The 12203-nt window shown below is 45.8% G+C and overlaps 1 protein-coding gene across 9 annotated transcripts in view; it reads left to right on the forward strand.

The window, feature by feature from the left end:
* Positions 1-12203, forward strand: part of FANK1 (fibronectin type III and ankyrin repeat domains 1) — a 131802-nt gene that overhangs the window by 95647 nt on the left and 23952 nt on the right. For 7 of the 9 annotated variants that reach the window (XM_055093457.2, XM_055093462.2, XM_008969346.4 and 4 more), the window contains one exon: positions 7571-7695. In XM_055093457.2, the coding sequence (XP_054949432.1) occupies positions 7571-7695 (125 nt within the window). Of the gene's footprint in view, positions 1-7570; positions 7696-8449; positions 8468-12203 lie in introns of all 9 variants that reach the window. The other 2 variants (XM_063607577.1, XM_063607579.1) reach the window with 1 other exon arrangement.

The following is a 12203-nucleotide window of genomic DNA, read 5'->3' on the forward strand; positions in this document are numbered from 1 at the left end:
ACTTGTTTGCTTAGTTTGTTTACCTTGTTGTTTACTTGTTTACTTCTTGTTCCTTTCCTGCCTCCTCACCCAGTATTAAACTCGGTGAGAGACAAATAAGACTTCTGCCTGCTTAACGCTCTAGCCGGTTCCTTGACAGTGCTGGCTGTTATATAGCAGGCCTTCCAAATGCTTCTGGCATGAACAAATACCACCAGGAGTAATGAAGAAGTCACTTTTGGCCAGGCATGGTGGCTCATGCCTGTAATCTCAGCACTGTGGGAGGCTGAAGTGGGCAGATCCCTTGAACCTGGATGTTCAAGACCAGCCTAGGCAACATAGCGAAATCCCATCTCTACAAAAAATCCAAAAGTTAGCCAGGTGTGGTGGCTTATGCCTGTAGTCCCAACTACTTGGGAGGCTGAGGTGGGAGGATCACTTGAGCCTGGGAGGTCGAGGCTGCAGTGAGCCATGATTGTGCCACTGCACTCCAGCCTGGGTGACAGAGTGAGACCCTGTCTCAAAAAAAAAAAAAAAAAAAAAGTTATGTTTTTCTTCTTAGTCTTCATATCATCTCTGACTTATTTCTTCCCCTTGTTAGATTTACCACTTGAAAAATGCAAAATGACTATTTTGTGATTCAGGAATACCAAAAATGAGATACAAATATGGTTTTTAGTGAAACTTTTAATTTTGAAATAATTATAGATTCATATCCAGTTGTAAGAAAGAGTGATTGTACCTTTTCCCATTTCTCCCCTATGGTAACATCTTTGAAAATAATAGTGCAGTGTCACAGTCAGGATATTGGCATTGATGCAGTCAAGATGCAGAACAGGTTCATCACTTTCCTGGCCTTTTCTCAAGTTTGCATTGTGATAAAAGTGCTGACATGAGAAGATAGATATGTTTATGTGTATGTGTGTATAAATATCTATAAATATGTATATAATCTGTATATGAAAGCTCCAATTTCAACTGTTACTTGAGTGATAATATATCTGATATTTGAGAAATTTCTCTGTACCTTAAGAAAAATCTGAAATGTAGTTGCAATGTAAAAATAGTTCTTGTTCTGACTACTCAAATGTTATTTTAATCATGTCGTTTTACTTATTGAAGGTATGCTTTTTCTATCTAAAAGCATGAATTATGAGAAGCATTTCTCTGGAGAAAGAAAAAGACATTTTTCCCACATCACCTTAGCACCACAAGCTGTGTTGGGCAGGTGAATGGGGCCATCCTACATCGTTCTTTCTTCCTTGGCTGTGCCTTTGCTGGGTGGCCAGGTAGGCAGCCTCAGCTAGAGAAACCATAGCTGCATGTGCTGGCTTCCAGCCTGAGGTGTGTGTCTGTGTTGTCTGCATTCTCCCCAGAGACCTGGTTGCTGTCAGGCTGGAGAACGCACTCTCACTCTGACGACAGCCTGGCATTGTGGGGCTGGCAGTGACATCTGTGGTCCCTGGTCTAAGGACAGTGGGGAAATGCCTGTTTCTCACAGAATTACAAGTACAAATCTTGACGCTAGGTGGCAGAATTAGGCTGCATTAATCTTGACCTCTTTTGCTTCCTTATTTCTTTCTCTACATAGCATTAAAACTAGCAAATGCTTTTCTTGTAAAAAGTGATTATCTAGAATACCTGATGTTTGGATTGTGGATTTAAGAACTTCTTCCTGATTTGTCAGTTTCTGTTCCCATCAGTCATCAGTCTATCTGGAAACAATGATATTGTCTTTGACTTGGGCTTTCCTCCATGGCTTCTCATAGCCAGTCAGTTACTGAGTTCTCCATTTGTAGAATTGCTTCTGTGCTTTCCCTCTTTAGCTGCGTTTTCCCCTGCAGGATGTAGGCTTTATTTCTGTCTAGCTCATTTGTGGATCCCCAGCTCCTACACCTGCCCAGTGTATTTTCTGATGGAAGGAGTTGACTTTATTCCTTTTTTTTTTTTCTCATCATTCTATTTTGCTGGGCTAATTTCCATTTTAATCTTTCTTTTGTCACATTGTCTTTGGTGCGTCCTCCATTGCTTAAAGGATAAAGGCCAAATTCCTTAGACTAACATTTAATGTCTTTCACAGTTTCCCTACACCTGCCTTTCTTGTTGCCTCTTATTTCTCAGCACAAACCCTCCAGTCAGATTTCCTACTGTCCTTTGAATATGCCTTGACGTTTTCTGCATGTGTGTTCAGTTGTTTTCCCTGTTTGGACAGATTTTCCCCTCTCACCCTATTCTTTCTTCTGCCCTGGTCAGATTTTACCTCCACTGAGAAGCTCTCCTTACTACCCTATTGTCTGTGCCCTAAATTCCTGTGATCATTGCTGCCCATGCCACGCATTCCATTTATTCCATCAGCGTGTGTTATTGAGTGTCTGCCATGTGTCAGACACTGCTCCGGATGCTGGGGATACGGCACTGGGAAAAAATTCCTCCCTCATGATGATGAAGGCAAACAATAAATAAGATACATAAGTAAAAATAGGTAGTCAGCGGGCAATACATACTGAGGGGCAGCAGCCTAGGAAAAATTGAGGGCCTGGGGTAGAGGTGGGGAAGTCTTCACCAAGAAGGTAGCTTCTGAGTAGATCTGAAGCAAGGATGCCTGGAGCCTTGCAACTATCTGGGGGAAGAACCTTCCAGACATAGCAAAGGGCAGGTGAGAAAGCCTGGCAGTACAAATGTACCTGGCTGGTCCCAGGAGCATTGAGGAACAGAGGGAACAAGGAGGAAAATAATGGGGGCGAGGGCAGCTGGGTCATGAGAGGTCACTGCCTGGGCCTTGAGGGTTATTGGGAGAACTCTGGCTTACTCTGAGAGAGGTGGGGAAAGCCACTGGAGATTGTGAAGCTGAGAAGAGGCGTGATCCGGCTTATGTTTTACGAGGATCCCTCTGGCTGCTGAGTTGGGAACAGGCTGTAGAGAGGCCAGGCAGCAAGCAGCAGGGAGGACTGATGAAGAAGCTTTTGAAACAGTTTAGGTGGGAGACAACACAACAGTGTGGAAAGTGGGAGGATGCAGGATATGCTTTAAAGATGGATTTAAGAACTTGGTGGTAGACCGGATATGGGATGTGAGATACGGGATGTGAGAGAGAGGATGGTCAAGGGATATGTGGTAGCCAGCACCGGCCCAGTGATGCTGCAGGAAGCATCAGCGTCACAGTCTCAGTGGCTTATGGCAGCAGTGATTCCCTCCTACACACCATGCCCACCGTGGGTCGGCCAGGGCTCCATCCTGCATTGTCCTCCTGCCGCAGCCCAGGCCATGCGGCAGCCTCTGCGTGAACATTGTCAGTCACTGTAGCAGGGGAGAGAGGATGGCATGCTGTTTCTTGAAGCTTCTGCCCAGAATGACATACTTCACTTCTGTGTATACTTCATTGCTCAAAGCAAGACATGCAGCCATGTCCGAGTTCAACGGGGCGGGGAGGTAGAATCCTTGTGGGAGGGCACCTCGTGTCTCTGAACAACAATCCAGTCTTCCACAGGAGGCACCCAGGGTCTGGCCTGAGCAACTGTAATAACAGAGATGGGGAAGACTGTGGGTGGAGTAGATGCTCAGTTTGAAACTGTCTGACGTCCAAGCCGAGATGTCAGGGAAGGGCGTTGGGGATGTCAAGGGCCAGGGAAAGGGTCTGGGTTGGAGAGACAGACTCCAGAGTCATCAGCATGAGGCTGGATTGGAATTCTGGGGGAGGGAGTTTAGAGAAGAAAGGGAAGTCTGGTGACTGAGTCTTGGGGCTTTTCAATATTTATTTAGCTTCTTATGTTTCATATTTGCTCAGCTCTTGCATCAAACATTTGCTTATTGACTGATAACAAAAACAAGGCTATGCTTTAAATTTTTGTAGACTTTCCTCTACTGTGGAAGTCACTCTAAGATTCATGTATTTTTTCAGCTGTCATGTCTAGGTAAAGTTGCGCTTCTCCATGGGTTCAATGAACTGCTCTCATGAGTCCTCCCTGCACCTGTGTTGTAATCGCTGTAGAGTACCCTGGTGGGCAGTTGTGTCCTGGTCCCTTCTGTGGCTTTTGTCCTCTTTGGAGCCATCTCTAGTGATGCAAGAATCTTCAGCCTTTGACAAGCGTGCTTGGTAACATCTGGTTTCTAACACAGTTGCGTTATTTCCCTTTCCAGGGGTTATGGAGGTGCTGTTTGCTTCAGGGTGACCTTATGATATTTAGCAATACTGAATTTTATTGGGAGCACTTCTGGTTTTATTTTGGTCTAATGCTATGCTAAGTCTTTGACACCTTGCACTGAATTCCGGTGAGGCTTGGCTATTATATTCTCACTGAACTTCTAAAGATCTTTTCAGATGCCACACATTGTTGAGGGCTCCGTTTCTATGACTCAAATATCTAAGTATTCATGGACCTATTTTCATTTAACATCAAAATCTACCTACTCATAAGACTACTTTGTGCCAGGCTGATACATTTTAGTTTTAAAAAAATTACTACTTTTTAGCCCTGGCGGTTTTTCTGAATATTTATCTTGGTTTTAGAGCTTTTACTTTTATGGTAAATGTGTTTGTATCAATTTTTAACACTTATCTACTTCTCGGTTTCTTGATCGAAAGGTTTCTGTAATGCCATTGGCGTTATTTCTTCATTGTCTTTCCTACAGTTTCTTTTTTTTTGATACATACTATCTCAGTTATTTGCTGCATGACAAACCAGCCCCAGACTTAGTGGTTGACAGCAGAAACAGGCATGTGTTTGCTCATGATCTGTAATTTGGCTAGGGTGTTGATGGCTTGTTTCCGCCCCATGTGGTCTTGGCTGTTGCAGCTCTCTTGGGGCTGGAAGAACCAAATGGCTTCACCCATGTGTGATGCATCAGCTGGGATGGCCAGGACAGCAGGAGACTGGCTGGGCTTTTTCATCTCCTTTGTGGTCTGGATCTTCCACTGACTGTCTTACTAGGTGGCCTCTTTCTCTAACAGGGAAGTTGAACTTCTCCTCCCTGCTTCCAAGGGAGGAGAAGCAGAAACTTGTGGGCATCTTAAGGCCCAGACCCAGAGCTGTACAGATTCTCTTCCACCACTTCCCATCCTGTTCAAGGGGAGAGGAACTAGACTCTAACTCTGTGGGGGGAGGAACATGTTCCTGCGGGGATGGTAGAGACTGTGGAGGTCAGCTTGACTTCCAGCTCATTTGGCTTCTTTTAGGTGAAGAGAAATGTGTTTCTGGCAAAGATGATGTCAGTTAGGAGACTGAATCCACCAGCACAGAGCAGGGAGGCAGAGACACGTACGTGGTCAGAGGTGCCTCAATGTGCTTAGTCTTTTTCTTGGCTCTGCTGGTGCTGCACCCGAGAAGTCATTTAGATTTGGTGTCTGAAGTAACTTTGTGATGCAAAAACAGGATCAGTGAACGTTCAGTGTTTGATTTTACCTTGAAATTTCACATTTTAACAAAGGACAGAAACATCAAGTGAAGAAAGTCTTTGTAAATGTTTTTCAGTTTTCAAAAAAAGGTTCTGTTAGATGTTAGAATTATGATGTTAGAGTTGTCTCCAGATTTCACGGAGGCACCTCTTTCCTGGACGTGCCAGACTCTTCTGCGCCCTGACTCTCGCCACAGTGAGAGCACCTAGACCATGACTTTCCCAGGCGTTGTGTGTTCTTTCAACCCTACTGGGAAGTCCCTTTCTCAGACTGCCTGGGAGACGTCTGCCTGTCTGTCATGGAAGTCCTTTATGCCATTTCTCACTTGACATCAGATATACCTCAACCAGAGGACACTGTCCTGGCACCTCATTCCCTCTGCCCTGTACCTGTTTCTCAGGTACCTGTTCCTGCCCCATGCCTGTTCCTCAGTGGGGGAATTACTTGTTTGATGGATGAATTTGGCGGAAGGAACTTCGACCTTCTGGCTTCTCCTTTGGGGATACTCCTCCCTCTAGGACAAGTGTTGGGTCTGTTCTTTAGCCACACACTTTGTGCCATGCCTCGTCCTTCAGGAGAAAGAATCCAGTGGGGGCTGGGAGTGAGTGGGCAAGGCTGTTTGATGATTAGGTGAGGTGTTAGCTCACCCACCTGATCCAGATCTGAAGTCAGGTTTTCAAGTGTTTATTAGTGATGCTAACTCCAGCACTGTCATTTCACCCTTGCTCAGCTGTCCCTTCTTCACTGTCCTTGACTGCCCCTTTTCTTGCCACCCCATGATTAGGAAGTTGGGGTCAACTCAGTGTTGACAGGTTCATTTTGGCCCTGAGCTGGTTCAGGACTACATCCCAGCCTGTCCCAGCACCTGCAAATAATGGGCACTAGATACACTTGTTGAGTTGTATGGAATGGAATTGATGTATAAATATTTAGTTGCACATAAACATCCTGGAAAAATTAGTTGTGAATCACAAAGAATGGTTCTGGTGTCTTTGGAGGATCTATTGAGAATAAAAGTAAAAACTAGAGACAGGAAAAAAAAAATGGAGGAAACAATGGTAACCTTGGCATCTAAGGAGCTATAGAGAATGGTCCAAGGGAGGAGAACAAGAACTGGATTAAGTGTTGAAGCAGGAAAGAAGAGAGAGCTGGAAATGACACACACACACACACACACACACCCTCTCAAAAACCAAGGCTTTGAGTAGAAGAAAAGAAAAATTTAGAGATAAGATTTGAAAAGGGATACATGGAGTTTAGTCGGATAAGAAGAAAGAATGTTGGCAGAAAAGAGAAATGGGTAATATAGAGGTTTTGGGTAATACTGGGAAATATATACAGCTCTGTCAACTTTTGGAGACCTGATATTGTAGAATGCATGCCAAGTCAAAGCCAGGCTCCTGGGACCTGCCTCACAAGCGGAAGGTGGGGTCTTATCTTAGCACTTGCGCTACGTCCCAGCATCTTCTGAGCAGGCAGGCAAACTACCTTACTGCATTTCTTGGTGCTAATTTTGCAGACTGCAAATGATGAGACTCAGTACTACTTCCCTCTGGAGGTGTGTGGATTTCCATCGTGAGTCTCTAATCAGATTTCTATCCCAGAAGTGCTCAGCATCCATTTCCCACAAACATTCCTAAGATGAACTTGAGCATGGGGCATGATGTTAGCATTGTCTTCTATGTGCTGCCTGAGCTCCCAGCTCTACTGGAAGTTGCTCGTGGACTACGAGCAATCTTGGATGTGACTTCTTCAGGCCCTTTCCCTGCAGTGGTATTTTGCCTGCAATAGTTACACAGCCATGTATTAGCCTTGCAGCCCCCATCACTAGATGGCCCCTACTTGAAAATTACATATATATGATTTGACTGCCTGTCTTATCTTTCAAATATAAAACTTTGTTACTTGAGGGCAAATGTCGTGGTTAACGTGATTATTTCTCCAAAGTACAAAACGGCATGCTGGCTATGTGTCAGGCCCTGGACTAGGCCCTATGGGACAGAGTGCACCTGCTGGATAGGGACAGGGGCGCCATGTGGGACTTGTCCTTCATTCTCTCGGAGTTCAGCAAAGCAGGATCCATCGGCTGTGTCCTGGAAATAGAAGGAAAATCACTTCCACCTGCTCTTCTGCTGTCTTATCAGAGAGTGCAGATTAAGCTACCTGGTGGTGTCAGCATGTTTGTCTCCTCCTGTCTAGGGGATATGCAACGAAGCATGTTGTTGAAGGTCTGGAACCAAGGACGCTGTACAGATTTCGCCTGAAGGTCACCAGCCCCTCTGGGGAGTGTGAGTACAGCCCACTCGTCTCAGTGTCTACAACCAGTGAGTATTCAGACCGTCCGCACTCACCTGTCTCTAGATCAATGGAGATGACAAGCAATTTAGAAAAAATATTCTGCCTCTTGTTTGGCCTTACCAGAAGCAGAAATGATACAATTTTTAAACACTGCAATAATATTTACTAGTTGGGTCTTGCCATAACTTGTAATGTCAGGGAAGTCTAATTATGCTTTCACAAACTGGGAGAGCTATTTTTGTGCCAGAACTATCCTGTTAGTAGCCATTCAGCACAAAAGGGTGGAGTCACCTTTCTTAGGAAATGGGCCACAGGGGTGTGGGCTGGGTAAGCCTAAGCGTCCCCACACAGCCAAGCAGGCTGCCTGCCTGAGCGTCCTTGGGCAAGCAGCTCCATTCAGTGTCGTATCCATTTTAGACAACCCCAGGGTGTGCGTCTTAACTCGCCACACAAACCCGATTCCTGGGGTCATGGTGAGTGAGGGTGAATCAACAGTGCTGCTGCATCCACGGAGAATCCTGTGAGGGAGAGCCCCACATGGAGACCTCTGAGCCCTTCAGCCGGCTGAGTTTTAAGGTTGTTTCTGAGATTGGTATTTTAAAGCATTTTAAAGATGCTATCTATGTCCAGGGCCATCTCTGAGCAAGAGCATTGTAAAAATTAGGATGGTCACAAGTGTTCTCCACGGCCCACCCACTGAAAACACAGGCAAGTAATTTTTCGGTTGCACAAAGGAAACCTTCCTTTTGTGAGTAAAGCTGTTTTTCCGTTTTATTCCAGGTAGCATTTGGCTTGGAGGTATGTGCTTTCCATGGCTTTCAACTGTGTCCTTTAGGCATTTCTTCATTACAAGTTTTGTGTAGACTTAAGTTAACTCAGCTTTTGAGTTAACTCAGCTTTTGAGCTGTGGTACCTTCAGTTGCAGACCTGGCATGAAGGGACAGGATCTGAGTTTAGCAAACTGGGAGTTTATCGGTGAAAAACACAATTTCAGAGGAGACTTGTGATATGAAATGGTCAACTCTGGGGATGCAGGTAAAAAAAGAGGGCTCGTTCCTTCATCCGGCAGTGTTGAGAACATTTGCTGTAACATGGAAGGTACTTATCTCTGGGGTTCTTAAGAGAAAGCAAAGACAGCAGAACATGAGCTCTGTGTGCTGAAGGAAGGCAGAGGGCATTGCAGGAGAAGGGGCAGGAGGAAGAGGTGGCAAAGGGAGTCAGGCATATGAACAGAGACTCCGGGCAACCCCAGCCAGGATGCCGTCCCAGGCTACCTTTCTGCTCCCTCCCATCCTCTTGCTGTCCCCACCGCCCACAGGCCTCCTGCCACTGCACACTCCCCTACCTCTGCCCTTCTTCCCTGGAGCACTCACTTCATAGCTGTGCTCCCTGAGCCTGCTCCATGGGCAAGCATGGCAGGGGCGATTCCTCGTGTGGCTTTCCCCTCCTCTGTCACATGCCTTCCCTCCTCCCCAGGTACAGAGCAGTATTCCCCCACCTCTATGAACACTTCTTGCATCTTAAGTATTTGTCTACCTTTTGGTCTCTCACCTACATTGCGGGCTCCGAAAGGATGGACGATGTGTTGGCCATCTGTAGCTTGTGGGAGTTCCTTAATAAATAAGTCAGTGTGTGTGCCTGTGGCCCGAGCAGGAGTATCGCTTCAGCCAGGAGTTCAAGGATACAGTGAGCTATGGTGGCACCACTGCACTCTCCAGCCTGGGCAACAGAGCAGGACCCTTTCTTTAAAAAAAGAAGATCCTTGATGGATGGATGGGTAATGAATTAAAGACCAGTGGCAGAATTAAGAGTATGAAAAGAAACACTGATTTTCTCAGGTTGCATTTATGTTTGTTGGAAGATGTATTAGTTTTCCACTGGCCAGTGAGAGTCCACCGGAACCTTCCAGGTGAGGGTGAATATGGTTGGTTCTGCAGCCTTCCATGGTGGGCTTCAGGTGGCCTCTAGCGTCCTCTTAATAGCACACCAAAGCCAGGGCAGGGGCTTCTGGCCCTCCTAGCCTGAGTTTACATGGGGTTGGAGTACCATTTGGAGCAATTTTAGGAAGGGCTGTTTATTAGTGTGTTCTCACACTGCTAATAAAGACATACCTGAGGCTGGGTAATTTATTATAAAGGAAAGAAGTTTAATGGACTCACAGTTCCACATGGCTGGGGAGGCCTCACAACCATGGTGGATGGCAAAGAAGGAGTAAAGGCATGTCTTCCACGGCGGCAGGCAAGAGAGAGCATGTGCAGGGGAATTTCCCTTTATAAAACCATCAGATCTTATGAGACTTATTCACTATCATGAGAACAGCATGGGAAAGCCCCACCCCCATGATTCAGTTACCTCCCACCAGGTCACTCCCATGACACATGTGAATTATGGGAGCTACAATTCAAGATGAGATTTGGGTGGGGACACAGCCAAACTATATCAGGCTGTGCCTGTGGGCCAGATGTGCCTTCTCCCCACTGAGCTGGCTCCAGAGGCAGCCATGGAGAGTTGGTGCAGCACATTTGTCCTTACAGTGCCATGGCTTCCATGAGTAATTAGATGAGGCCTCCTGCAGGGATGAGTGTGTGATGGTGACCAGGGGTGTGTGTGTGTGTGTGTGTGTGTGTGTGTGTGTGTGTGTGTGTGTGTGTGTTGGGGGAGTGATCCTGGCCATTTCACTGCCAGATAATAGGTGGTATCACTGCCTGCAGCCAGGAAGCCTTCTCAACCTCAGGGGGGCTGTACTGGGTGGTGAGGATCAGGTGTCCTCCTCCTCCTAGCTGGGGCAGGCTCTTGGCTCTGCGGGCTGGCTGCAGCTCCCTTATGCTATTGTGTTATATATTTATAATATCCAAAGCAGATTCTCCTAAGGCAGATCATGCTAAACAAAGAACTAAAAAGGTGCACATGATACAAAATGCTTCTGTGTGGTGATAATTTGCATTCAGTTTGAGAGTGTTTTAATGAATCACAGAGGCATGCACTTTGTTTGAATAAAGAATGAACAGCCTTTTTTTTCCCCCAGGTAAAGCACATGGATTCTTGCTTAAATGAGGCATACAATTTTCATCAGTTGGGCCCTTATAAAGAAAGAAAAACAGCTGCTACTTGTTAATTGGCAAATATCTTCTCCAATGAGCTCGTGATTTATTCACTGCTTTTAATAAAGACTTAAAATTCCACCAAGAAAGGTGTTATCACCATATTATAATATCTGCAGGTACATCTGCAACTAAATGACCCTCTTAGAGAACATGAGCGATGGCTTCCTCAAGACCACTCTGCCCTGCTCTGCCCTTCTCCTCCTTGGTGTCCCTGCTCACCTGGCCCTGACTGGTGAGTCCATCCGGCTCAGGTGAGCATGGGCTAACATCCTCACCATGGGCAGAATCAGTTTGATAATTGTAATTGCAACACTCAGGGTAAAACACTAGAAAAACAAACCCGCAGAGCAATGGCCGGCCTTTTAAAAATATTCAGTTGCACTTATTGATGGCATTCCCTTGGGCCAGGCCCACAAAGTCTTGAAGGATTCAGGGGTGGGAGGAATGGAACATTCTGTTCACCCTGGAATTTCCTCTCTGTTCCTCAGGACTCCTGCCTATAGTGGGAGTAGAAAGAATTGCTGTGCACTGCAAACAAGGGCCTTTTCATTTCTTTTCTGTTTCTTTGTCAAATTCAGGTAGATGGAGACGTTTTCGTACCTTTGTTGCTTCACACAGGTTTCAGTGTAATCCTCAGTCCCTCCTTTCCCTCTTGGTAGTAGCGTGAGGACGATTAAGGAGTTAACACCGAGAAAGAGCTCTCACACCCTGGAACGGTGGTTACTGCTCAGCAAGCAAGGACTGAGGAACAATTATGTCATTCCCCTCTCTTCAGTGAGGTGTCCCTTTGTTCTCAGAGTAAGCTGTGAAGTGCTCTTTACCTCCCATGGAAGCTGGAATTGGCATTACATTTATTATATCCTAATACTAAAAGCCCTGGTCTTTGCTACAAACGGTCCTCAAGCTTATAAACATGCAATGAACTTGTTTCATTTCCCAACCTTTGCATGCTGCAGAGCTTCCTGGTTAGGATGCGCTAGGAAGTGTCCCCACCGAGAGAGCCTTTCTGTTCAGGTAAGATGGAGGCTGTGGAGTAGAGGGGGTTCGGTGTAGAGAGGTGGTTGGGGGTGTGCCCTTAGAACTTTCCTTAACATCTCAAGCAGTTAGCACTTTTTGGAAGATTTTTAGGCATCCCCTTTCTTTTAACACTTTGCGGGAGGATCACATTTACTTATGATGTTCATCTGTATTCAAAATTTGGTAAGAATGGAAGCATATAGTGAACTGGTCGATACTGCAGTGTTTACTAAAGGGAAGGAGTGGGCCTCATGGAAGACTTGGCCTTGGCTCTGATGCTGCCCTCTCCTAACTGGGCGACCTTGGACAACTTAGCTTTTCTGACTCCCAGTCTTGTGGTTTGGAGGAGAATTTTAAAAGCACTGTGTAAAAAGCCTACGTACAGCTTAATTCATAGGATTTGATTTAGGATA

Source organism: Pan paniscus, chromosome 8, assembly GCF_029289425.2.
Source record: "Pan paniscus chromosome 8, NHGRI_mPanPan1-v2.0_pri, whole genome shotgun sequence".
Lineage (NCBI taxonomy): Eukaryota > Metazoa > Chordata > Mammalia > Primates > Hominidae > Pan > Pan paniscus.